At 34.7% G+C, this 22,630-nt stretch overlaps 1 protein-coding gene across 1 annotated transcript; it reads right to left on the reverse strand.

Moving 5' to 3' along the window:
- Positions 1 to 662: 662 nt before the first annotated feature.
- Positions 663 to 16,258, reverse strand: LOC144553788 (putative disease resistance RPP13-like protein 3). Its single transcript, XM_078301984.1, has 3 exons — positions 15,575 to 16,258; positions 14,185 to 14,976; positions 663 to 1,968 (listed from the first exon to the last, which is right to left on the reverse strand). The coding sequence occupies exons 1-3, from the start codon at positions 16,162 to 16,164 to the stop codon at positions 663 to 665; spliced, it is 2,688 nt and encodes an 895-aa protein (XP_078158110.1). The 5' UTR covers positions 16,165 to 16,258.
- Positions 16,259 to 22,630: the final 6,372 nt, after the last annotated feature.

Consider the following 22,630-nt stretch of genomic DNA (forward strand, 5'->3'; position numbering starts at 1 on the left):
ATTTCTTTTCTGTCAGAATTCTTTTCTAGAAAAACGCAAACACCAAATTTAAATGACCATTTATTATTCTTTGGTAAACGGTTAAAAGGATATCATGTGAATTTTAATTTTTTTTTTTTTTATAATTTATTGTGCTTTTCTTCCATCCTGTTTCGGATAATTATATACTTGGAGTCTAAACTAACAGTAATCATTATGTTTTGTCTAAAACTATGAACTTTTTAATTTTTTTTAAAAATAGAGTATTTAATAGTACAACCAAAAATATACTCACAACAATGATAAAAAAAATCATTCATCACGTTACATAAATAAAATCAATAACATCAACCCATGCAAAATAAAAGAGTACAATTAAAATTAAATAAAAATGAAAAGTACGGACTATAGAAAATTAAACATAACAAACAAAAAAGTGGGAAAATTCGAACAACCTCGGAACAACAAACTGAAAAGGGCAACTTACAATCATTGAGACTCAAAATCTAACCGTTCGTCTTTACTTGCATTCTTTCGTGTAGTCTCCTTTTATTGTTTTGCTTACCAACCACTGCAATAATTAAGAGAAGAACAATTAATTACAATGAAAACAATAGCAAAGTATATATGAACTGCAATCAAGTAAAGAAATGTTAATTACAACCAAAGAAGAGCATGAGGTCTCACATTTCTTTACGCACAAATGGGATATGCTTAATCTTGTGTAGATCTTTATCTCCTTGCATAGATTCGCGTAGCTCATCCGAGGGGTAATTTACTACTAACTCTTGAAGAGTCGGCACCTTTTGTAGTTCGGGAAGTGTGTTAAGCCAACCACATCCATCAATTCTGAGGTGACGAAGGACGGGCATAGCTCCCTCTTTTATGTCCCAATGACATAGATATGGCAGTCTATCGAGCCTCAGTTTTTCGAGGTTAGGAAACCCTCTGGTTGAACAAATCAGCTTAGTTCCCACATATGAGCCATAGCCTAAATAAAGTATCCTGAGGCTCAGCAGCTTCTCCACTATGGGCATTGGATCTTCCTCAAGTTTAGACAATATGAGCGTCAATTTGGTCAGGTATGGTGGAAACATCTTAACACTTGGAACACATATATCTCTCATCCACTCTCCTCTGAGATATATATTTTGTATCTTCCCATGACAAGGTAAGTCCGTTGTACCACCATACGGTAGGATCCCACCTCCCTGTATAATACCCAAGTAGACCAACTGTTCGGTCCTTCTCAGCACAGCCTTGAAATTTTGCCACATTTGTTGAGCCCTTTCATTATCTATAGTCTCTCCAAAGTAAATCACTAATGTACGTAAGTTCATACAACATGCTAATTCCACTATTTCTGTCTCTATACGCACATACTTGAGTGTTTGTAGATTTGTATGTTGATTCCATTTTAAACGGAAATCGAAATACCAGTTACCATATACATGTTTTAGGGTTGGAATTAGGACATCCAAAACAATAATGCCTTGGTCCACAGTAATTGACCCCTTTAAATCAATGGTTTCTAGATTATTGAAGGAAAACTTCTTAAATAAATCCTCTGGAATCTGACAGTCTCTTAAACCCAAATACCTCAAATGTACCAAGCCCTTCGGCCACTGTCTCTGGGTGAATTTGGTCATATCTACACTCTGCAAGGTTAACACTCTAAGTAGACTAAAGCCACTATAATTTAATTTGCTAAAGCCACAATCTTTTGATGAATATCGGCCAAAACCAAAACAAAGTAAAGAACGAGTGTTTACTGAATAAACACCATTCTGTGTGAGAGTGGAAAATTGCAGTGCCGCACGGCGCGGTTTTATAGCAGGCAGCTGGTTAACATCTTCGCCTTCTTTTGAGAATACGGTGAAGAAGTTCCCCTCTTTAGCTTTGGTGATAGCCAAATCTCGTAGAAGATCGTGCATATTGCAGTATTTACAGTAGCCGTTCCATGATTTTTTAGTAACTTGAATCAAACACCTACAACAATATTTTTCATACAAATTGACATCAAAGAAGTAGGAAAATATTTGTTTATGAATAAGTTGGTATTTCTTCAAGTCAAATTAAAATAAAAAATTGATGAACGCTTGGCTATATCTTTCGTCCAAAGAAAGTTTTTATAAATGATGAATGCTGAGATATATATATATATAAGTAGGTATTCCTTACAGTGGTCCCACTAGGATTACTGAAATGCGGTGATAGAAATATAAAATATATTTAGGAAACTGCAAATGTTGATATTATTATTATAAAAATTCTTACTCAGCTAATATGTAAGTTACATATAAATTTGGTTTGAGTTAGATATATTATGTTACATTATATATTTTTCTATATGGATAAAATTAAAAGTTTTGGTATTGTTTGACGGTAAAGCAATTAATTAAGAATATGGCTGTCCTCTTTTATTTAGGTCCAAAAACTACATCTAATTCTCGTAGTATTAATTTGTTATTTAGATAGTTGTATCACTTGTATGAAAATATTTATCAGTAACGCACTCTTAACTGCTAACTAATATACCAACAAAAAGGCTTTTTTTCTATTAACGACGGGAGTATCCGCGAGGGTATACATACGGTATCCCTTGTGAATATTGTCTCATTCTTGTACTCTTAACTGCTAACTTAGGTTGTTGGTACACTGTAGCACACGTACGTGTGCTGAGGTTTTCAGATATCTACATCAATATTTTGAACCATTCAAACTTTTTATGCACTAATCTCAAAGCACAATATTATGAACAGGCATTGAAAAATATTTGATCCGGCTTTATATTAACTGAAAGTTTGAGGTATTAAAGCCTACGGCCTTCCACTTCAAAAAGAAAAAAAAATAAAAAATTTGAGGTATGTCAGATGATACGGACTATGTTGAGGTGAGAGAAATTTCTAGAAGTAACTGTTTTGACCTCAAATCGCACATGGGATGCATCTCATCTTCAAAAAAAGGATGGAAGCAATAGTAAAGAGACATGGCAACACAATCGCACATATATGCGATGCATCTCATCTTCAAAAAAACTGTGACGCAATTCTTACCTTCAAGTTACTGTTTACCGAACAAATTTTTAGTTTCCCACCTAGATAAAGTTCTTGGATTATTAGTCTGTTAGAACATTTCATCTTTAAGCAAAATATTAAAAACATAACAGTTCTAGATTAAAGCTAGCAGGATGACAAACTCCTGTCATGTGGTTATTTATTTTTTTTATTTTTTTTAAAAGCAATTTGCCATTTATTTGAACGAGACGATAAAAAAAAAAAAAACTAAATAGCCAGCGTTTTGAGAAAAAAAAATCCAAATCGTTTCTAATTAAAATACTTGGCCTACTTGCAGAATATTTTTTTAATTTAATTATCTTTTTCTGATTTGTTTATCAAGCGTACAGGTATAACTTTCAATAACTTTAGTCAAGTTTGAGGCTTTTGTTAGTAAAGATGTTTAAGTAAAGCGTCGTTAAAAGCTTGGATTTGGCACCTATTTCCAATCCTTTTGTCAGCAGGAAAATAGTAAAAAAAACAACAAAAAAACAAAAATAAACCCTAGTCATTACCAGTTTACTAAGTAGACGGTCAAAAGAATCTCTGAGAAAACCCAATAATTACAACACCTAGACAAGCAAAAAGACAATATATAGAAGCCAACCCATCCATTAGAAGGGATTTTTTATTTATTTATATAAATATTATCAAATAAGAGAGAAAAACCAAAAGTTCCTCAACTTTTTTATGCATATATAGAAGGATGAAATTTTACCGATCAAAATTTTAGATTGGTAAAAAATTCCCCGATCCAAAGATTTTCATTTTTAGATCATTGGTTTGAGTTACAAACGAGAAGAGTGAATAGATCTTTTATTTTTAGAAATTATTATCAAATAATATAGAAAATATATGGAATACCTTAGAATTTTGATGTACTAGAAGAATCGGGACCAATGATCCAGATCCAAAGTTTGGACCGAGATTAGTGGATCGGAATTTTTAATCAGCTTTATTATCCAAACATATTTCTCTTTGCTTCAAAATTTCTCCATATCAGATTGTGTTTGGAGATCAAATTTTACATTTTTTTTTTTAAATTTCACTTTTTTTTTAGAAATTTCAAAACCGGATTTTAACATGGTAAAAAATATAATAAAAAATAATAAAAAGTATTCAAAAACACTATTTTGAAAAATTCTTACAAAATAGTAAAATAATTTCATAAAATGTAAATTTTGGCCTCCAAGCACATGCTAATATAGAGAACATGTTGAGTGCTTCAAATTAATTATTTGAACATTAAAAATGCAAAAATAACATATAAACATATGCCCTCATATGCTTATATAAGTAAAGTAGCGAACTTCTCTATCAGCTTGCTTCACTCTTTTAAAATAAAATTTTGTCGGTTATGGATTTCTAGATTGTAACATCCTAATTTAAGAATATATGAAATTTTTAGTTCACTTGAAGTAAAGTGTGTTTAAAATAACAATTGGATTTTTTTTTTAAATTTATAATTATAAATGTTAATTATGTAATATCCTAGATTTTAAATAATAAGAAAATTTATTCTGCATATAAAAAAAAGGGGGGTAATTGAACGAATTTTGATAATGTCATGGCAGGTTGAGACTCGTATAGTAAAATTATTTGAACAAGACTATTTGGAATAATTTTGTTTAAAGGTCATATAAGTGACTCTATAGATATATTTCCTAATCATTGAAATATTTTATAGTTGGTTTTTCAATATAATGTTAGAAACTTAGTTCCTTATTTGTCAAGTTCAATACATGAAATAAAAGCATGAAATAAAAGGGGTCTTAGTGTAAATTTAGAAATCATTAAATAAGAAGAGAATTAAATGAAATTTATTTTTGTTTTTAAAATCATTTTAGTGGGAGCACTTGTCATTCACCTATCCTTATTCACTTAATTTCACTAACTTTATCTCAACAATTCTTTAAAATTTTAAGTACTTTTGACATGTTAATATTCATTTGTAAAATAAAAATATGCATGAAGGGACACTTGTCAACCACCTAACCTTATTCATCTAAAACCACTAACTCTCTCTCATTAATAATTCTTTCACAAAAGCTCCTTCACTCCACGTTATTTATTTTTGAACCTCCACAATTCACCATCCCACTTATTCCTCTCTAAGTACTATGTATTTTTCTTTTTGATTCAAGAAGTAATAATTAGAGAAATCCTTAGGGTTAAAATGAAAACATTCCAACATTAATAGAACCAACCTTTTCTTTTCCTTCTCTCCTCCACAAACCAAGAACCATAACCTCTTGAAATTATCGGGAATGGAAAGGGGACAAAACCGAGTCATCTTAAGAGAGGAAAAAAGAGAGAAGATAAGAGAGGAAGATGGTGGTGCCTTGTTGCTTGGTTTGTTCTTATGCCTAGACCCGATTAGCTTTCCCCGATAGCCAAGCAATTACGAAGAGACGAAGGAGACGAAGATGTTCGCAACATCTGTCGTTCACTCGAGTTTTGATAATCTGACATAGGCATGACCTTGCACAATTGGATCAAGTAGAATTATATAATGCACCCACAACGCAGCAACACGCTGATCGCATCATCTCACCATTGCTAAGGTGCGGATTTCGAGTTATTCTCAGATTCCTTGAACTAATTTTATTGATTGCTGATTTCTAGATTATAATTGTTGATTTCTTGCTTATACTTGTTGATTTGGGTTGCTTGAATTTTTATTGCTTGCTTATAATGGTTGAATTGGGTTGCTTGATTGTTATAGAGTAAGTATTGATCAATTATCGGGTAATGGTTGATGTTTGCAAAGCATGCATAATTATTATGATTTTCAAATTGCATAGTGGGATAATTATTATAGTTTTCAAATTGCATGCTATGATTGCTTGAAATGCTTTAGGACATGCATGATTATATTTTTATTTTGAAATGAAAGCTTGACATGATTTGAAATATGATACTGTGAACTGTGTTAAAGAACTAGATGTCTGAAACCTGACGATCATGTATGCGCCCTATTCGGGGTAAGCGTGTAATTTTTGTTATGTAGGCGCTGTACTTGTAGCGCATAACAGAAATTGCATAGGCGCCATATTCGGGGTAAGCGTGTAATTTTTGTTATGTAGGCGCTATACTTGTAGCACATAACATAAATTGCATAGGCGCCATATTCGTGGTAGCGCATGACTCGGTTATGTAGGCGCTGTACTTGTAGCGCATAACTTTAGTCATGTAGGCGCCCTATTCGGGGTAAGCGCATAATTTCAGGTTATGGCCATAACAAAAATTGTATAGGCGCCATATTTGTGGTAGCTCACGATCGGAGTCCTGTATGAGTCTTGACGGTCATGTAGGCGCTGAACTTGTAGCGCATGACCGGGGTCATGTAGGCGCTGTACTTGTAGCGCATGACCGAGTATTGTAATACCAAAATGATTACCTAATAAAATGATATTTTATTCTATCATGGATAGTTTTGAACAAAGGATAATTATATGATATGGTTGCACAATTAAATTGGATTGAACTTTTACATCTATTGTACATGAGCATTGCATGTCATATATTTCGTTTTGCTTGATTGTTATTGCTATACATTGTTCTATAGCTTGCTGATTTCTCTTGCGGTATTGAGCATTTCTTGAAGTGGACGTATATTTTAGTTTCTTGATTGATGATAATTGGTAGCTAAGATTCTTTGATTCTTATATTATTATTGTAGTCTATATTTCTGGTACTCGGTGCTGTTTTGGTTTCAGTTGGTCAGATCTGCGGATAACTCGACTGGAACTGAATACAGCACTGGGAGATTTTCAATCTCTCACATTTCCATTTCGGTGGGTTCCAGGTACAAAGCGCGAGACACAAAAGTGAGATGCCGAACTAGAGGACTGCATGACATGCCACAAAGATGAGTATTTGGTACTTCACTTTAAATAAATCTGTTATGGTACTTCAATTGGATTTTATTGTACCGTAAGAGGTTTATTTTCAAATTGTTGTTACATGTCAATTTCAAAATTTAAAAAGAAAAGTTTATTCATGTATTGTGGCTCTTGTCTTGTCATTGGTAATGTATGTATATATATATATATATATTGTGTATGATTATGGAATCGCCTTGCGCTGATAAGCGCGGCGGGTTGTCAGCCCTGTTGTCGGGGTGTGACATAGATCTACTATTATGTCTTGTTTAATTGGATGAAGGGCAGAAGAAAAGTGGTAAGACGAGAGAAAATTTCATAAAAAGTTTTTATTTGATTGAAAATTTAATAGACAAAGACGTTATTCTTTTGATTTACTGTAATCTTTTAGAGTTTTTATTTTTTTACCCTTCAAATTATAGTGTAACGGAAGAAGACAAGATCAATCAAATAAGAGAATCAAATACAAATTATATCCTTGACCTCCCTTTTTCTTCACCTCCAGGTGGATGTCATTGTCAATTTTATTACTTAATTTTGTAAGTCAATTAATTTATGTTAGTATATACTCAGATCTCTTCTGTGACAGACAACGTATCCCTGCTCAACATAAGGTACCATTGCGGGGGGTCTCTGGTAAACGCTCCTTGTATGAGCTGGGGATATCGATTGAAGGACCAGCGACGGAGGGCCTATGGGCCTGGGCCCGCCGGAAAAACGGCCGACCGTACCCCAATGGGACGGAGTTCGGCGTGACCCCAACCGAACTGCCACCACCAGATCATAATGCACCACCGGCTCCACCCCGGGCAAATGGCACTATGTTGGGTACCAATGCACCACGACACCAACAGGGGGGTAGCAGGACAAGAACCACTGTGGATGCCATCTCAGCAGAAACTAAAGGTAAATCTGTTGCTTCTGATTCTCGTGCTGTACATTTTTCACCTATGGTGAATAGCCGTCTTGACACAGTCAGTGATACAATTGGTAATCCTCCCACTGCCATCCCTCATCCGAACTCCAACCTCACTGCTGCCTCTGATGGCCCCGTTACTGGTAGTGCCGGACCAGTTACTGGTAAACCTCCTTCTCCTGTCATCCCTGACACACCTTTCACTACCTCTCTTGCAACCTCCCTTCCACACAACACCCCACCCCAGACCAATCCAGATACTTCTTCCACTACTACTTTATCAGTCACTCCTGACACTCTCCACCCTACTACTGGAAGTCAGGTCTCTCCAGCAACACCCTCCTCTCCTACACAGCTTCCCCATATTGCACCTCCTGTCTCCCCCTCCCCAGTCTTCCCCATTCCCAGTCCTCACACTCCACCGTATACGGAGGAGGAAGACATACCAATTGCTCACCTGATCAAAACTGCTGCCCCACGCAGTGCTCCGGTGGGTGCTGGTACCCGTACTGCCATCCAGAAAATGTGGGAGGAGCGGCTAAAGAAATTTCCCCCTTTGCGTAATAAAAAATACACCTGGGGGAGGAAAAACAAATCCACATCACTCTCTGTTAAAAAACCTTGTTGATGGCCTCCAAACACAAATCAAGGGGCAGTGTTGCTTCCAGACTTCGACCCCGGGGTCTTCCCGGATCCACCCCTGCCAAAGCCATTTATCTGGATGACTCTGATACTGAGATGCCTACACCACCTCTGACAGAACAGGCACCTGTCAGACCTTCTGCTCCTAAACCACCTAAACCTCCCACTGCTCCACCTCCTCGTAGAAGCCTTCGGGTACCTCAGGACGACACTGAAACAGTCATGAGTAAAGCTCAGAGGAGGAAGCAGGCCAACAACACAGGTGCTAGCTCATCTGGTAATGGTAACTCACTAATCACTAGATTCCCTTTTGCTCGATTAGATGTAGATCAAATTCAAGCTCTATTCCAAGTGTACCAGATTCGATTGGGATCCAGTATGGAAGATTGTAGACAGATTATCACTAGTATTCAACAGATGGATAGAGCACACTTTGAAACTTTAGTTACCCACAAACTTAGTACTCCTCGATTAGAACAAGAACTAGTTACTCTAGACTTAGATACCTTACTTACCTTTACTCCAGAGCAACTCACTAGTAATTAAATGAATATCCTTAATTGGAACTGTAGGGGTTTAAATTCCAGTAGTAAAAGACACAGATTAAGAGATATGATAGTAGATAATCAGATTGATATGATAGCCATTCAGGAAACCAAAAAACACAAGTTCACTACCAGACAACTAAGAAGTATTTCCAATCATTTAGATATTTGGCTATGGTTACCTTCATTAGGTCGATCTGGCGGTATCCTATTTGGAGGGGATAGTAATAAAATCTCTATTCTTACACATACCATGCATAGATTTTGTCTTAACATTACCTTAGAATGTAAACAGGATCAAACTGTTTGGCAACTAACTATAGTTTATGGGCCTGTACTAAGATCTTCCAAACAATCCTTTTGGGATGAATTGCACCAAATTCAAGATAGCGCTATCTCTCATTGGATTGTTTGTGGAGACTTTAATGCCATTAGGAAGAAATCCGAAAAATCTGGCACGACTTTTGATATTCCACTTAGCCTGCAATTCAATACTTTTATTCAAGATCATCTCTTAGTAGAACATCCTCTCCATTCTAGGAAATTTACTTGGTCTAGTGGTAGACATTTTGCCTTACTAGATAGGTTCTTTACTTCATTAGATTGGGATCAAACTTATCCGAATAGTTATGTCACTGATTTGCATAAGAATTCCTCAGACCATTGCCCTTTAATCTTACACACTTGTCCTTCATTACCAAAACGGCCTTATATGTTTAAGTTTGATCCTTCCTGGCTGGAGCAAGAAGATTTCATTAACTTGCTACCCAAATGGTGGCAAGAAAAACCCATTGCACTCCCTGATATTGCTCAATCTTGGAACCACAAACTTAAACATGTTAGGAAACGGATTAAAGGGTGGGCTAGGAATTATTATGGAACTCAGAAAAAGGAAAAATCGGCGTTATTGACTCTACTCCATGATTTAGAACTAATGCATGATTCTAGACCTCTTACTCCCCTGGAATTCGATCAATGGACTTCTTACACTCATCGGTTACACCAAATATATTTGCGGGAAGAGGAACAATGGAAATTGAAATCTAAACAAAAATGGTTAGAAGCAGGGGACTCCAATACCAAATTCTTTCATTCTATTGCTACCCATAGATCTAAAAAAAATATGATTACCACTTTAGATATCGATGGCCAACTCACTACCAACACTTCTGACATTAAAACGCATATACTGCAATTTTATACAGACTTGTTAGGGTCTCCAGGAATCAAAATTGGACATTTAGATCTTGGCTTTTGGGACATAGAAGATACCTTAACCCCCTTAGAACAATGGTCTTTAGAAAAACCATTTACAGAAGACGAATTGAAAATTGCCCTTTTTGCCTCTGAAGCCAATGGGGCCCCTGGCCCTGTGGCTTCACTTTTAAATTTTATCAGTATTTCTGGGATATTGTTAAATCAGACTTAATGCTCCTTGCTCACTATTTCTATGATCATAACTTAGACCTGCACAAAATTAACAAATCTACTATCTGCCTTATTCCTAAAGAGAAAGCTGCCACCAATATCAAAAAATACAGACCTATTAGCTTATTCAATTGTAGCTTTAAACTTCTATCCAAAATCCTTACAATTAGATTAGAACCTATCATGTTTAGAATCATCGATGCAAGTCAGGCTGCTTTCATTAAAAATAGATACATCCTCGATAATGTAGTACTTAGTCAAGAACTTCTCCACTCCTGCCATATAACTCAACAACCAGGGGTGGTAGTCAAAGTGGATTTTGAAAAGGCGTATGACAAAATCCACTGGGGCTATCTCCTTGAAGTGTTAGAAAGTCAAAAATTTGGAACTAAATGGGTACAATGGATCACACAATGGTTGTACAGCTCTCAATCTTGTGTGAACATTAATGGAGAATTATCTGCTTATTTCTATTGTAAAAGGGGAGTCCGGCAAGGGGACCCCCTCTCTCCTTTTCTTTATATTTTAGCCTCTGATACCCTCAGTAAGATCTTTGCTAAAGGTAGAACTCAGAATGTCATTATAGGATTAGGACCTCCTTGTCTCAATCATAAAGCTGTTACCAATTGTCATTACGCCGATGACACAATCCTTTTCCTGGAAGCTCATGCAGAAAACATTGAATCCGCTTGGTGGGCCATGATGGCCTTTGAGGCTCTATCCGGCATCCAAATGAACTACGAAAAAACCTTTATGTACCCTCTCAATGTCTCCACGGATAATCACTTTCATAACCTATTTAACTGTTCCTGGGGGCAATTTCCTTTTACTTACTTAGGATTACCATTAAGCCCCAAAAAATTGACTCGAACCGAATGGCAATTCTTAGTTGACAAAGTAGCTCAACGCCTACCTAGTTGGAAAGGACATCTCCTCTCCATGGGAGGAAAACTCACTTTGGTAAACTCGGTACTGTCTTCTATTCCGCTTTATACTTTGTATGTTTATAAAATACCAGTGAACATACTTAATCGACTAGATAAGATTCGCAGACAATTTCTTTGGCAAAGTAGTAATCGGGCAAAAAGGAAGTATATTTTAATGAAATGGTCTGTCGTTTGTCTGGCAAAACAATTAGGAGGTATGGGAGTTCTTAATCTTAGAGACATGAATATTTCACTATTACTCAAATGGTGGTGGAAACTTAAGAATCCCTCATACAGCAGTACTTGGAAAACTTTGATTCTTATGAAATATGGTGTAGGTACACACCCTCACAAATCACCTTTTTACACAGCTATTAGCTCATTAGATAATTTAGGAAATGTAAGTGTTAGCTATGAACCAGGTACTACCTCACAAGTAAAATTTTGGGAAGACCTGTGGTACCAAAATTGCTCTCTAGCCACTGTTTATCCACACTTGTACCAAATTAGCACAACCAAACATATCCTCCTTTCTCATGTAATCCAATCTCAAGGTAGTATCTTACGCTTTCGACGAACCCTTAGTGGGGTCAATCTGACTGACTGGTCAGATCTTCTACAAATTATTAGCTCCATGTCTTTTCGTCATGAGGGTGATATTCTCAACCTCAGATGGGATCCCACAGGGAAGTACTCTACTCAGGCTATTTATAAATTCTTAAATAATAGAGGGGTGTTAATTGCACATCCATTGATCTGGTGGTCATTACCCATACCACACAAAATTCGAATCTTTATGTGGCTTAATATGCATAAAAAACTTCTCACTAAGGATGTCCTTGCCACCAAAGGTTGGACAGGGATAACTACATGTCATTTTTGCTCTAACACTGAAACAAGAGACCATCTTTTCTTGACCTGTCAATTTGCTCAACAAGTCTGGTTCTGGTTAGGAAAAAGTCAACTGTTCATGCACAATTGGGAGTCCTGGGATGACATCTTTCACCATGCTCTTACTCTTAACCCAGTAGAAAATCAGGGACTACTCATAGCCTTTAGTGCTGTGTGCTGGGTACTCTGGAAATATCGGAATGATGTGTGCTTTAATGATTGCCAACACAAATCAGCTAGATCTATCATTTTACTAATTAAGTCTACTCTTGTTTACTGGACAGGACCTATTAAGAAGAAGATTAAAGATGCAGCAATGGGATGGATGCCTCTTATTGAAGATGCCGTGCCCCTAGCTGTCATACCACCTGATATGGAGATGGTGATTTTCCAAGCTCCTGGAGTTACTCACAGTGAAGAATGAAGCCACAGCATTACAACTTACTTTTTGTTTACCCCAGCCCTTGTCAAAGCGGCTTAGTTATAGATAGCTTAACATACTTTTGGTTGTTGGACTCTTCTTTTGCTTGGATGTATTGCTGCCTGCTGGGCTATGTCCCCTGTTGCTATGTTGGTTTACTTTGATCTATCACATTCGGTGACTTGACTCTGTAATCTTATCTTTTCAGCAATGACAATGGGCTATCGCCTCTTTTAAAAAAAAAAAAAAAAAAATATATATACTCAGATCTCTTCCTCGTCACTCACCGGTTCAATTTATGTTTGTAACCGACCGATACCGTTCTAACTCGGACTCGGCGGATTGGACTCGGCTGATTTTCCAATCCATGTATATATCTACAACAATATTTTGAGTCGAGCAATGTTGAGGTGAGAGAAATATTTAAAATAACTGTTTTGATCTTCTTTAATTGATACCTCGTTAACTGTGTACAGTCTCATTGCAGTAAACTTAATCTTGAAGTAAAAGGTAAAAAACCCCGGTTGGCCTTTACGGCTCAACACAGAAAATTGCTTGGAACTTTGTGCTTATCTTCTCTCTTTGATATTAATCAAATTAAGCAAGATTAGGTTCGAACTCAATAAAGATAAATTATATTTGTTTAATCAGTTTAATTAATCAAAATATTTCTCTTAGCTTCAAAATTTCTCTCTATTTAATTGTGTATGAAGGTTTTATTTTTAATGAAGTTTTGCAGGGAATAAATAGGCTGAATAGACAAAATTTGCGAAATCAGACTATTAGTGAAACTGGACAAGGCAGTGGTTGGGTTGATTAAATGAAAGACACACAATTGGCCATTGACAGTGGAGAAAATCAAAGGAGTCATAAGAGAATGGTCTAATAATAAAAGCCCCAGACCTGACAATTATGAATCAACACACGACACTGTGCCCATTGAATTTCATCCTATACAACATTATATCTAGTTCTGTGAAACATTGACAAACAACAAAATAAATATTTTTAAATCTTTTTGTAACAAATAATTTGTTGCCTAAAACTTGAAAAAGTCTTTTTCTAAACTTAATTTCAATTCCTTTCAGACAGAACCAGAACATTCTACATACTGATCAGCAAACTTACTATCTCACGAAGTGGCACATGAATGCAACAAAGATATACATATATAAAGAAGCTTCTGTTTGCAAAATTACTTGAATTTTTGGACATGAGAGAATTTCTAACAAATTATTTCTATCAGGTACAATCCTTGACCTTTATGCATTAAAAGATACTAAATTTTGTGCAAATATTCTTATGTAAAATAAAATTTATTTGATATTTATCATTGAAAATTAATTTTGGAAGGTAAAAAGGAGGAATGGTTAGAGAGGTAAAAAGGAGATCATGTACATGTACCGGGTATTGATTGAATATAGGGGGAGTCCCTAGAGAGGACTTCTTTTATACGTGATAAGTACCTTCAAAAATAAAATTGAAAAGAGATGTACCTTTCCACTAGCTCTTCAAGGCATTTCTCAGCTTTGTCATCTATTGTTCCAGCTCCATCTTTCGGTACGAATCCTTCAGCCATCCACATTCTTGTAACGTGCACTCCTGAAATCTTATAATCTTCGGGAAATGCAGCAAAATAAAGAAAACAATCTTTGAGATATCGAGGTAAGTCTTCATAACTCCTGGCAAGGACCTGCGAGCACTGTATCCCATCTTTGTCGTGCCAATCTATGGTCTCGTACAACATGTTCCAGGCAGTGTAGTTGCGGTCCTTCCTTGTGAGGATGCCACCTAGAACAATCAATGCCAAGGGTAGCCCACCACATTTTTTCGTTAATCTTTTGGCCACATCCAAGAGATGAGCTGGGTAATTCTCAGGTTGTACATGTTGTTGAAAAGCGTTTCTGAACAGGAGAGCTAGACCCTCATCGTCACTTAGGTAACGGAGCTTATATGGTTTTGTGTTGCAATCTGCTGCTTTGGCAACATCAAGCGATCTGGTGGTAATGATCACGCGGCTTGCATTGTACATTTCGGGTAATGCTATTTTCAACTGCCCGCAAAGATTATTGTCCCACACATCATCTAAAATAATTAAGTATCTCTTGCCACTGATCAAGAAGTATTTCTTTAGCTTCACTGGTAAATCCTTATCTGCTATGGGTGGATCTTTTTTTTTCATGTCAGGTCTAACTTTGTAAAGAATTTCTCTCAAGAGTTCATTTAAAATGTACGTTTGAGAAATGGACTGCCATGCGCGAAAATCGAATTGTCCCTCCAATTTATCACTGTTTTTACAAAAAAAAATGTGTTACATGAAGGAAAAATAAGGAAGATAACGAGAGAAATTTATTGTTAAGAGAAGACTCTTTCAAGTTTGAACCATGTATGTGTACCTAATTTACCATGCATGGAGCTAAGAACATTTGGAGTCATTATTACCATCTTGTAAATTCTATTAACCAAAATAGAGAGGCTAATTTTGATTAAGCGTACATATTACGGTGATTAGCTATGGAACAAATTATCAGAACTACATATATTGGGTGTAGTTGAGTAACATTTATATTCATGTATGCAAATCATCATAATTTAACTCATACATCAGGCTGGATAAACGTGCAGGTTTGCACTAGGTAAGAATTACATGCAAAGTAATTGATTACTAATAATTATTCATAACAGTATCTTTCTTTTCCTGATTAGATCAAAGAATGGAATATCATCACTTCTTGAGAAAGGACAACAATTTAAATTTGGACAGTTGAGTTCTTCAGAACTAGTTGGTTTGGAATGTACCAATTTTCTCGTTATAGATTAATTGTTCCACAAAAAATTACCAGATTTATATATTAAAAATAAAAGTTTAAAAGAAAGGACACGCACCTGTTGTATACTTTTTGGGCGAGCGTTGTCTTCCCGAGGCCGCCAGTACCCACAATCGAGAGCACCGTGCGCCTTGAAATACTGCTATTAAGCAGCTGGTCGATAATCTTTGCCTGGTCATCCTCAAGGCCAACAACTTCGGGATCATCAACATCATCAACATCATCAATAGCACCAAGATCCTCAATTCTCAAGTCGGTTCGGCGCTGGTAAAGCCGATTTAGTTCCTCTATGATTTTCTCGAGCTCGTCATGCAGGCCGAGCATGTACGTTTTATAGTTTCTTTTGGCCATCTTAAATGGCCTGACAAGCCAATTGGAACTGTCTGCATGGTTTTTTTCTTCAATCTTAACCCAGAAGGTATCAATTACAGTAGCTATTCTGTTGGCAATTTCTCTGACCTGGTTCAGCCACACTGTTACCACATCATTTCTGGTACCCTTGGAATCAACATCTTTTATCAGCGCTTCGATCAAGTGAAGCTCCTTTTGCACCTGTTCGATCTGCCCACGCACAGCCTGCACTTCCCGAACATTCTCGCGCAAGATACCAGCAAGCTTTACCAGCACAGAGATCACAGCTGCTGCCATGTATTTCTGATTGTGGGAATGTTCAGAATAATGAAGATTAGGATCCAATACCAAAAAATCAAATCCCAAAACTGGTACAAATCAAATACCAGTAAAACCGAAAAACATGGCTCAACTTGATTTCTCAAAACTCTTAAAGAAAGTAAAGGAATACCTTTCCCCAATCTCAGATCCGTTGCTCTCTTCTAATCTCCTCGACTTTGCAACAGTAATGACCACGAAGAAAATAGAAGAGCCTCGACGACTAGCTCTGGCACTCGCCGTGACTAACAATCCTAAGCTCGAAGGTCGAACACACCAAAACCCTAACTCCAAAAAAGAAAGGAGCTATCGCTAGTTAGCTACTGGAGTGATGAGAAGAAAGAGAGGTACTTTTGGGCTGGGGTGTGATGAGAAGAAAGGAGCTATCACTAGTGGAGTGATGAGAAGAGAGAGAGGTACTTTAGCGCTGGGTGTGAACGGGTTGAATCCAACGCAACATCCACAACCGATCTCACCTCGGATCAAATGAGACAACTCTTACGGCAGCTCACTGTGCTGCTTCAAAAAAACTCTCGAAAGAATTCATGTACGGCCATAACGACAAATGAATTATTCGGATTCGGTTCGGCAAAGTCAAAAACTTGTGATTCAGAAATAATTTTGATATAATTTGGAATTATCTGGACCATAGATCTCAGTTTTGCAAGAGAGCAAAAAAATAATGTTCTGAAAAAATTAGAGAAAAATTCGTGAATAATTCATAAAATTTAGGAAAAATTCGTAAAATTCACTAATTATTCGGTTTAATTCGGTCAAAGTTCGATCAATTGAATAATTCAGTGTTTAGTTTAACATCACCAAAAAAATAATTATTTGCAAATAATTCGCAAATCTCGTGATTATGTGTATGGCTGCCAATCTAGTACATATAATTCTCAAAAAATTGAATGGATTTTAGATTATGTTGCAACTGACCATATAACCGGAAATAGAACTTTATTAACTTTTTTTTTAAAATATGAAAGCAAACAATTTGTTACCGTTGCAAATGATGCCAAAATAGAAATCCTTGAAGAGAGCTCAATAAATATTTTCTCAAAAATAATTTCAAATGTCTTGTATATAAATGATTGTGCATCCAATTTACTATCCATTAATAAAATTACAAGAGACTTAAATTGTGAGCTCAGATTTTCATCAATTTTTTTTGTAATAGTATTTAGGTACAGCTGCCAACCTCTGAAATTTTTAAATGTACCATTTTCTAAAAAGAAAATCAGAAAACCACGATTTCTGTGAAATTATAAATCTACTACAACTACTTCTAGAGGATGTGGAACTAATTACTAGAAACCGCATCCACTAGATGCGGCCCTATTTTTAATTTTTTCCTCAATGTTTGAGATTCTGGTCCCGAATGAAACAAATTCGTATTGATTATAATATATAATGTATTATTTTATTTTATATTTATTTTTCACCAAAAATTCTAGAATTTTATTCGCTAATAGCCTTATATCATTTTTTTACAAAAAAATCCAATAACATATATATTATTTTATTCGCTAATAGCCTTATTTTTCACCGAAGACCTTAAAAATTTATTCGCCGCTATCTCTAAATTTATTTTTATTACAAATAAGTCCAACAACATACATATTATTTTTTTTTATTTTGTAATTATTTTTCACAGAAGATCCTAAAAGTTTAATCACCGATAATCCTAAATTAATGTTTATTACAGAGTAGTCCAATAACATATATATTATTTTATTTTATGATTATTTTTTAACGAAGACCCTAGAAGTTTATTTGCCGATATTCCTAAATTAATTTTTATTACAAAGAAGATTAATAAAATATATATTATTTTGTTTTGTTATTATTTTTCACTGAAAATCCTGAAAGTTTAATCGCCGATATCCTAAATTAAACTTCTACGGATATCGACGAATAAACTTCTAGAGTCTTTGGTGAGAAATAACCATATATAAAATAATATATATGTTATTCGATTACTCTATAATAAAAATTAATTAAGGGCTATCGACAATTAAATTTTTAGGATCTTCGTTGAAAATCAAAATAAAATAAAATAACATATATGTTATTGGACTTTTTTGTTGACATTCACACAAAATAAAAATAAATATATTTAAATGAAAATAAAAGACAAAAGAAAAAAATAAGTAAACTTCACCCGTTACTTTGAGGGAAGAGATAAATTACACAAATAATCAATCCAATAATTCAGATCAGAAACATTATAAATATATTAGGCAACTGTCACCATACTGAGCTTAAATCCTTGCTATACCGATGCATAGCTATTTGTTTCCTTGTTAATTACCTTTGTGTTATTATGTAAAATTAGTATTGAATTTCTGTAACCCTCTCACATAATGATACCAGTTGATTGTGCTTACTGCTGGTATGCTATATTGGTTGTTTTAGGGACTTGCGTCCAACAAAAAGGAATACAAAGGGTGAGAGTTGCAAATTTATTAGTTCGTAATTAGATAATGTCAGAAAGACTAAATTGCATTATAGTAACATTTTATCAAACAATGAAATTTGACAAGATGTCTCACAAATTTATTCAAAGCCAATTTATTCCTTTAAAAAAATAAAACAAAATGTCGGAATCCTATTTTTTTGTATATTGGATTCTATCTTTGAGCGATTATTGTAACTGCAACACCATTTTATGTTAGCAATTAATTTTTGTAATTATATATATGTATATATATATATATATAGAGAGAGAGGCTACCATACATTGCAATGCATAAGTTTTTTTGTATATTGGATTATATCTTTAAGTGTGTGTATATAAATATATGAGGAGAGATCCACTTATACCTTTTTTTAGTGACACCGGATTACATCATACATTTTCAAAGTCCAAATAGTTGATCTAAACCATTCAACATAATGGATATATTAAAATGGGCTTGCAAATCAAATTTTACATTTTTTTTAAATTTTTTTACTATTTTTAAGATGGCTACAAAAATTCAATGTTCTGAAAACAGAGATTTTATAAAACACTTAACAAATAGTAAACAAATTCAAAAAAATGTAAAATTTGATCTGCAAGTACATTTTAATATATCCATCATGTTGAACTGTTTAGATTTGACTGTTTGAACTTTGAAAAGTTTAAAAATGTAGGATGTAATTCGATGTCACCAAAAAAGAATGCAAGTGGATCCCTCCTCTCTATCTCTCTCTTTATATATATAAAGGTTAGCTAATATCAAATCGATTGTCCATAAGGTCCTATGCAACTAAATCATTTTTCAATTTTCAAAGTCCAATAATTTGATCCAAACAATTAGATATGATCTCTATATGAAAATGTGCTTGGAGATCAAATTTTACATTTTTTTTAATTTTTTTGCTATTTATTAAGCCACATTGAAAATCATTGATCCAATGGTCCATTCTAGTTTTAATGTTTGGTTAACCCACTGTCGAATCACCGATTTTCAATGTGGCTTAATATATAGTAAAAATTACACGAGAAAAATTATATTGTTTGCCATAATGATTGAATATCCAAATTATATATGTATCCATATTCGTATCCGTCAATACCTGAGCCGTATTCATATTCGTTTAATATCCAATCCGTATCGGTCTAACTTTCTTCATGTTTATTTTCGATTAAAATGTTTCTACCTCTTCATGCCGATCGTGATGGACATGTAGACAGACTGTCATGCACTATCATGGACCTAGCTATCTCATTATTTTACCCAATAATAGTCCTTTTATCATTTTGGCTTATTTGATATATATTTCACCGGTGTGAATGAATATAATACGATTTATTTATATGGAGGCAGAAGAATGAATAATAGCGTAGTTGCTGGCTATGTAAAATATTGTTCACAGTTATTGTTGTAAGAAGAGAGTTCATGCGCCTCATGTACATCTTTTATTCCTCATATCATTTATTTATGTCTTGATCAGTCCAAACAGTTGATTTGAACTGCTCAACATAATATTCAAATTAAAATATGCTTGTAGATCATCAAATTTTTATTTATTTTTTATTTTTTTAAATAGATACAAAATCATTATTGTTTGTGGACCATATATTATCCAGTAGTTCACATTCTCCATTTTACTCTGGAATAGGAGAAATGAACTGATAGCTGAATCAAAAATTTGTAGAAGAGGCCAAATGATTGTATTGTCAGTTCCAGATATGAAGATGGACAATGAAGAATGATTGGTTTCAACACGAAAATCAGAGCAGTATATATCATGAACTACAGGTTATGGTGAGCTATCTATTTTTTTTTTTTTTGATAAAAGGCATATGCCCGTTTCATTCAAGAAACAATGTTTATTACATTCCTACATAGAAAAGTACCATGCCAGAAGCAAGTAAAATTCCAAAATACCAAAGTGGCAATACCAGGCAGATTCTAACAAAACTTAACAGGAAAGAAAATGTTTTTTTCTAGCTAGACTAATTAGATAAAGTAGCATAAAGACTAAGTCGTGGTGCTGGAACTACGATCTTCCTCCCCCTGGGGTTGATATATCACCAATTGCGTATCTTCTGGTTTCCAGATCCGCAGCAGAATCTCTTCTATCACTGCCGGCAGCCAAGTGGGGATGATGTCTCGAGTTTGCCTCTTGACTATATCTGTCCAGTAATGCACCAATGCAACAATCATTAGTACAATGGTTCTAAAATTCTTAACAGCTACATGTAGAAAACATAGATTATTTCGAATTTTTCAGATGGTCAAACAAAACATACTAAACATTATCAGAAAAGCAGTTTGGTAATCTGAGGGTAAAGAACTAGCAAAAGTAATTATATCTTGTAGTTTGGTCCGAAATTTATAATGATTATGGCTTAAGCCCATCCAAAACCATAATTGTTGGGTGTCATGGTGAGCTATCACCAAGCACTACAGGTTATGGGGATGATTAGGGGACTTGAAAAGGTGATTATTATATCAAGTTACACATGTAAGTAATAATATCTTATTTTGCAAGTATTAATTTGTTATGTTCCAAGTTTATACCTATGAAAGCGAACAGGGAGACGATTGCAGGGATTGAGAAATGAGGACCATATATTTAGTGACAATCAGAGTACAACATTTTGTCTATTGTTGCTGCGGGTACAATACGAATACGGATACTAGAGTGGAAGGATTGAAATAATTATTCGTTATATTAGCATGATCTCCCTCACCTTCTTTTGTATACATTTGTCCGTTATTAATTGTATCATGTGTGGGTTCTCTTCTGGATTCTTCTTATTACTTATTGAATGTTTTACTAAAATAAAATTGTCAAGTATCATATTATTTTTTATTATATATAGATTTTACTTTTTTATCGTGACATTTTACAAAAGATGTTTAGGTTAATTCTATATTCAAATTTTAATTCCGTACTGCTGAATAAATTTTCAAATGTTTCTCTTGAAAATTGCACCCATCCATACGTTATATGGGAAGCATGCACAATGCGCGGCAGTTAAGAGTTAAGACTCAAGATGGTGTGATTAATACAACTACATAGCAAGTCAGATCCGAGATGCATTCATTTTATTGTGTAATGAATTGAGTTGACAATTCGTTTTTAATTCATTATTCAAACTCAGTGACAGATCTCGAGGTCTACCCAATTTATAAACCGCACTGCCAACTGCTTAATTATTTGTATTTGTTGCTCCTATTTAATTCATTATTCAAACTGAATGGCACATATCGAGGTGTTCCCATTTCATTTACTTAATTCCGTTGATTCGGTCTAGTTCAGATCTAAAATTTTTACTCATATCCTCAGAGAGAAAAATAAAAAATAAAAAAATTCCAAAGTGCCTCTCCATTTTTCAAAAATTGTAAAAATGCCCCTACTACTTAAACTACTACTTGACATTTTATAAAGAGGTCAGGTATATCCGAAATTTTGAATCTCATTTCAAATATTCACTCTCTCTCTTCTCTCTCATTCTCTCTCTCAAATTTTCTCTTTGGAGCGGAGTAGGCCCAATTATCTCCAACACTGTCTGATCCGCATTAAAATCCGTGTGCTTAAAAATTAAAACAAATACGCACGGTTTTTAAAACAAATTGCACACATCTTAATACTGATAGAATAGTAAAATTGAGCACATCAAACCAAAGTAGGTCCGATGGGCATCAGACCTACTCTGAATTCCTCAATAAACTCTATATATGTATATATATATATATATATATTAATCAGCGGGGTCTCAATTAATGTGATTTCAATGCTGGCTCTGACCCGATCTGCGTGGATCAACTTAAATAATTATAATATGGAATTATTTGGATACGGATATAATTAATTGTTAACAATTACTGAATCATGCATGCATGATCCATGCTTGGGATCATTTATTGATACCAGATCGACAGCATCTTTTTTTTTTTATATCTTATAATTATATATTAATAATGGATATGCATGGGGTTTATTTTTT

The sequence above is a fragment of the Carex rostrata genome, chromosome 5 (assembly GCF_964058835.1).
Source record: "Carex rostrata chromosome 5, lpCarRost1.2, whole genome shotgun sequence".
NCBI classification, from domain to species: domain Eukaryota; kingdom Viridiplantae; phylum Streptophyta; class Magnoliopsida; order Poales; family Cyperaceae; genus Carex; species Carex rostrata.

Excerpts from the sequence above, each read along its gene's own strand:
- LOC144553788 (XM_078301984.1), bottom strand. The coding sequence starts at position 16,164 with ATGGCAGCAGCTGTGATCTCTGTGCTGGTAAAGCTTGCTGGTATCTTG. Across the intron at positions 14,977-15,574 it reads GCCCAAAAAGTATACAACAG|TGATAAATTGGAGGGACAAT; the intron begins GTGCGTGTCCTT and ends TTGTAAAAACAG. Across the intron at positions 1,969-14,184 it reads CTTGAAGAGCTAGTGGAAAG|GTGTTTGATTCAAGTTACTA; the intron begins GTACATCTCTTT and ends ATATTGTTGTAG.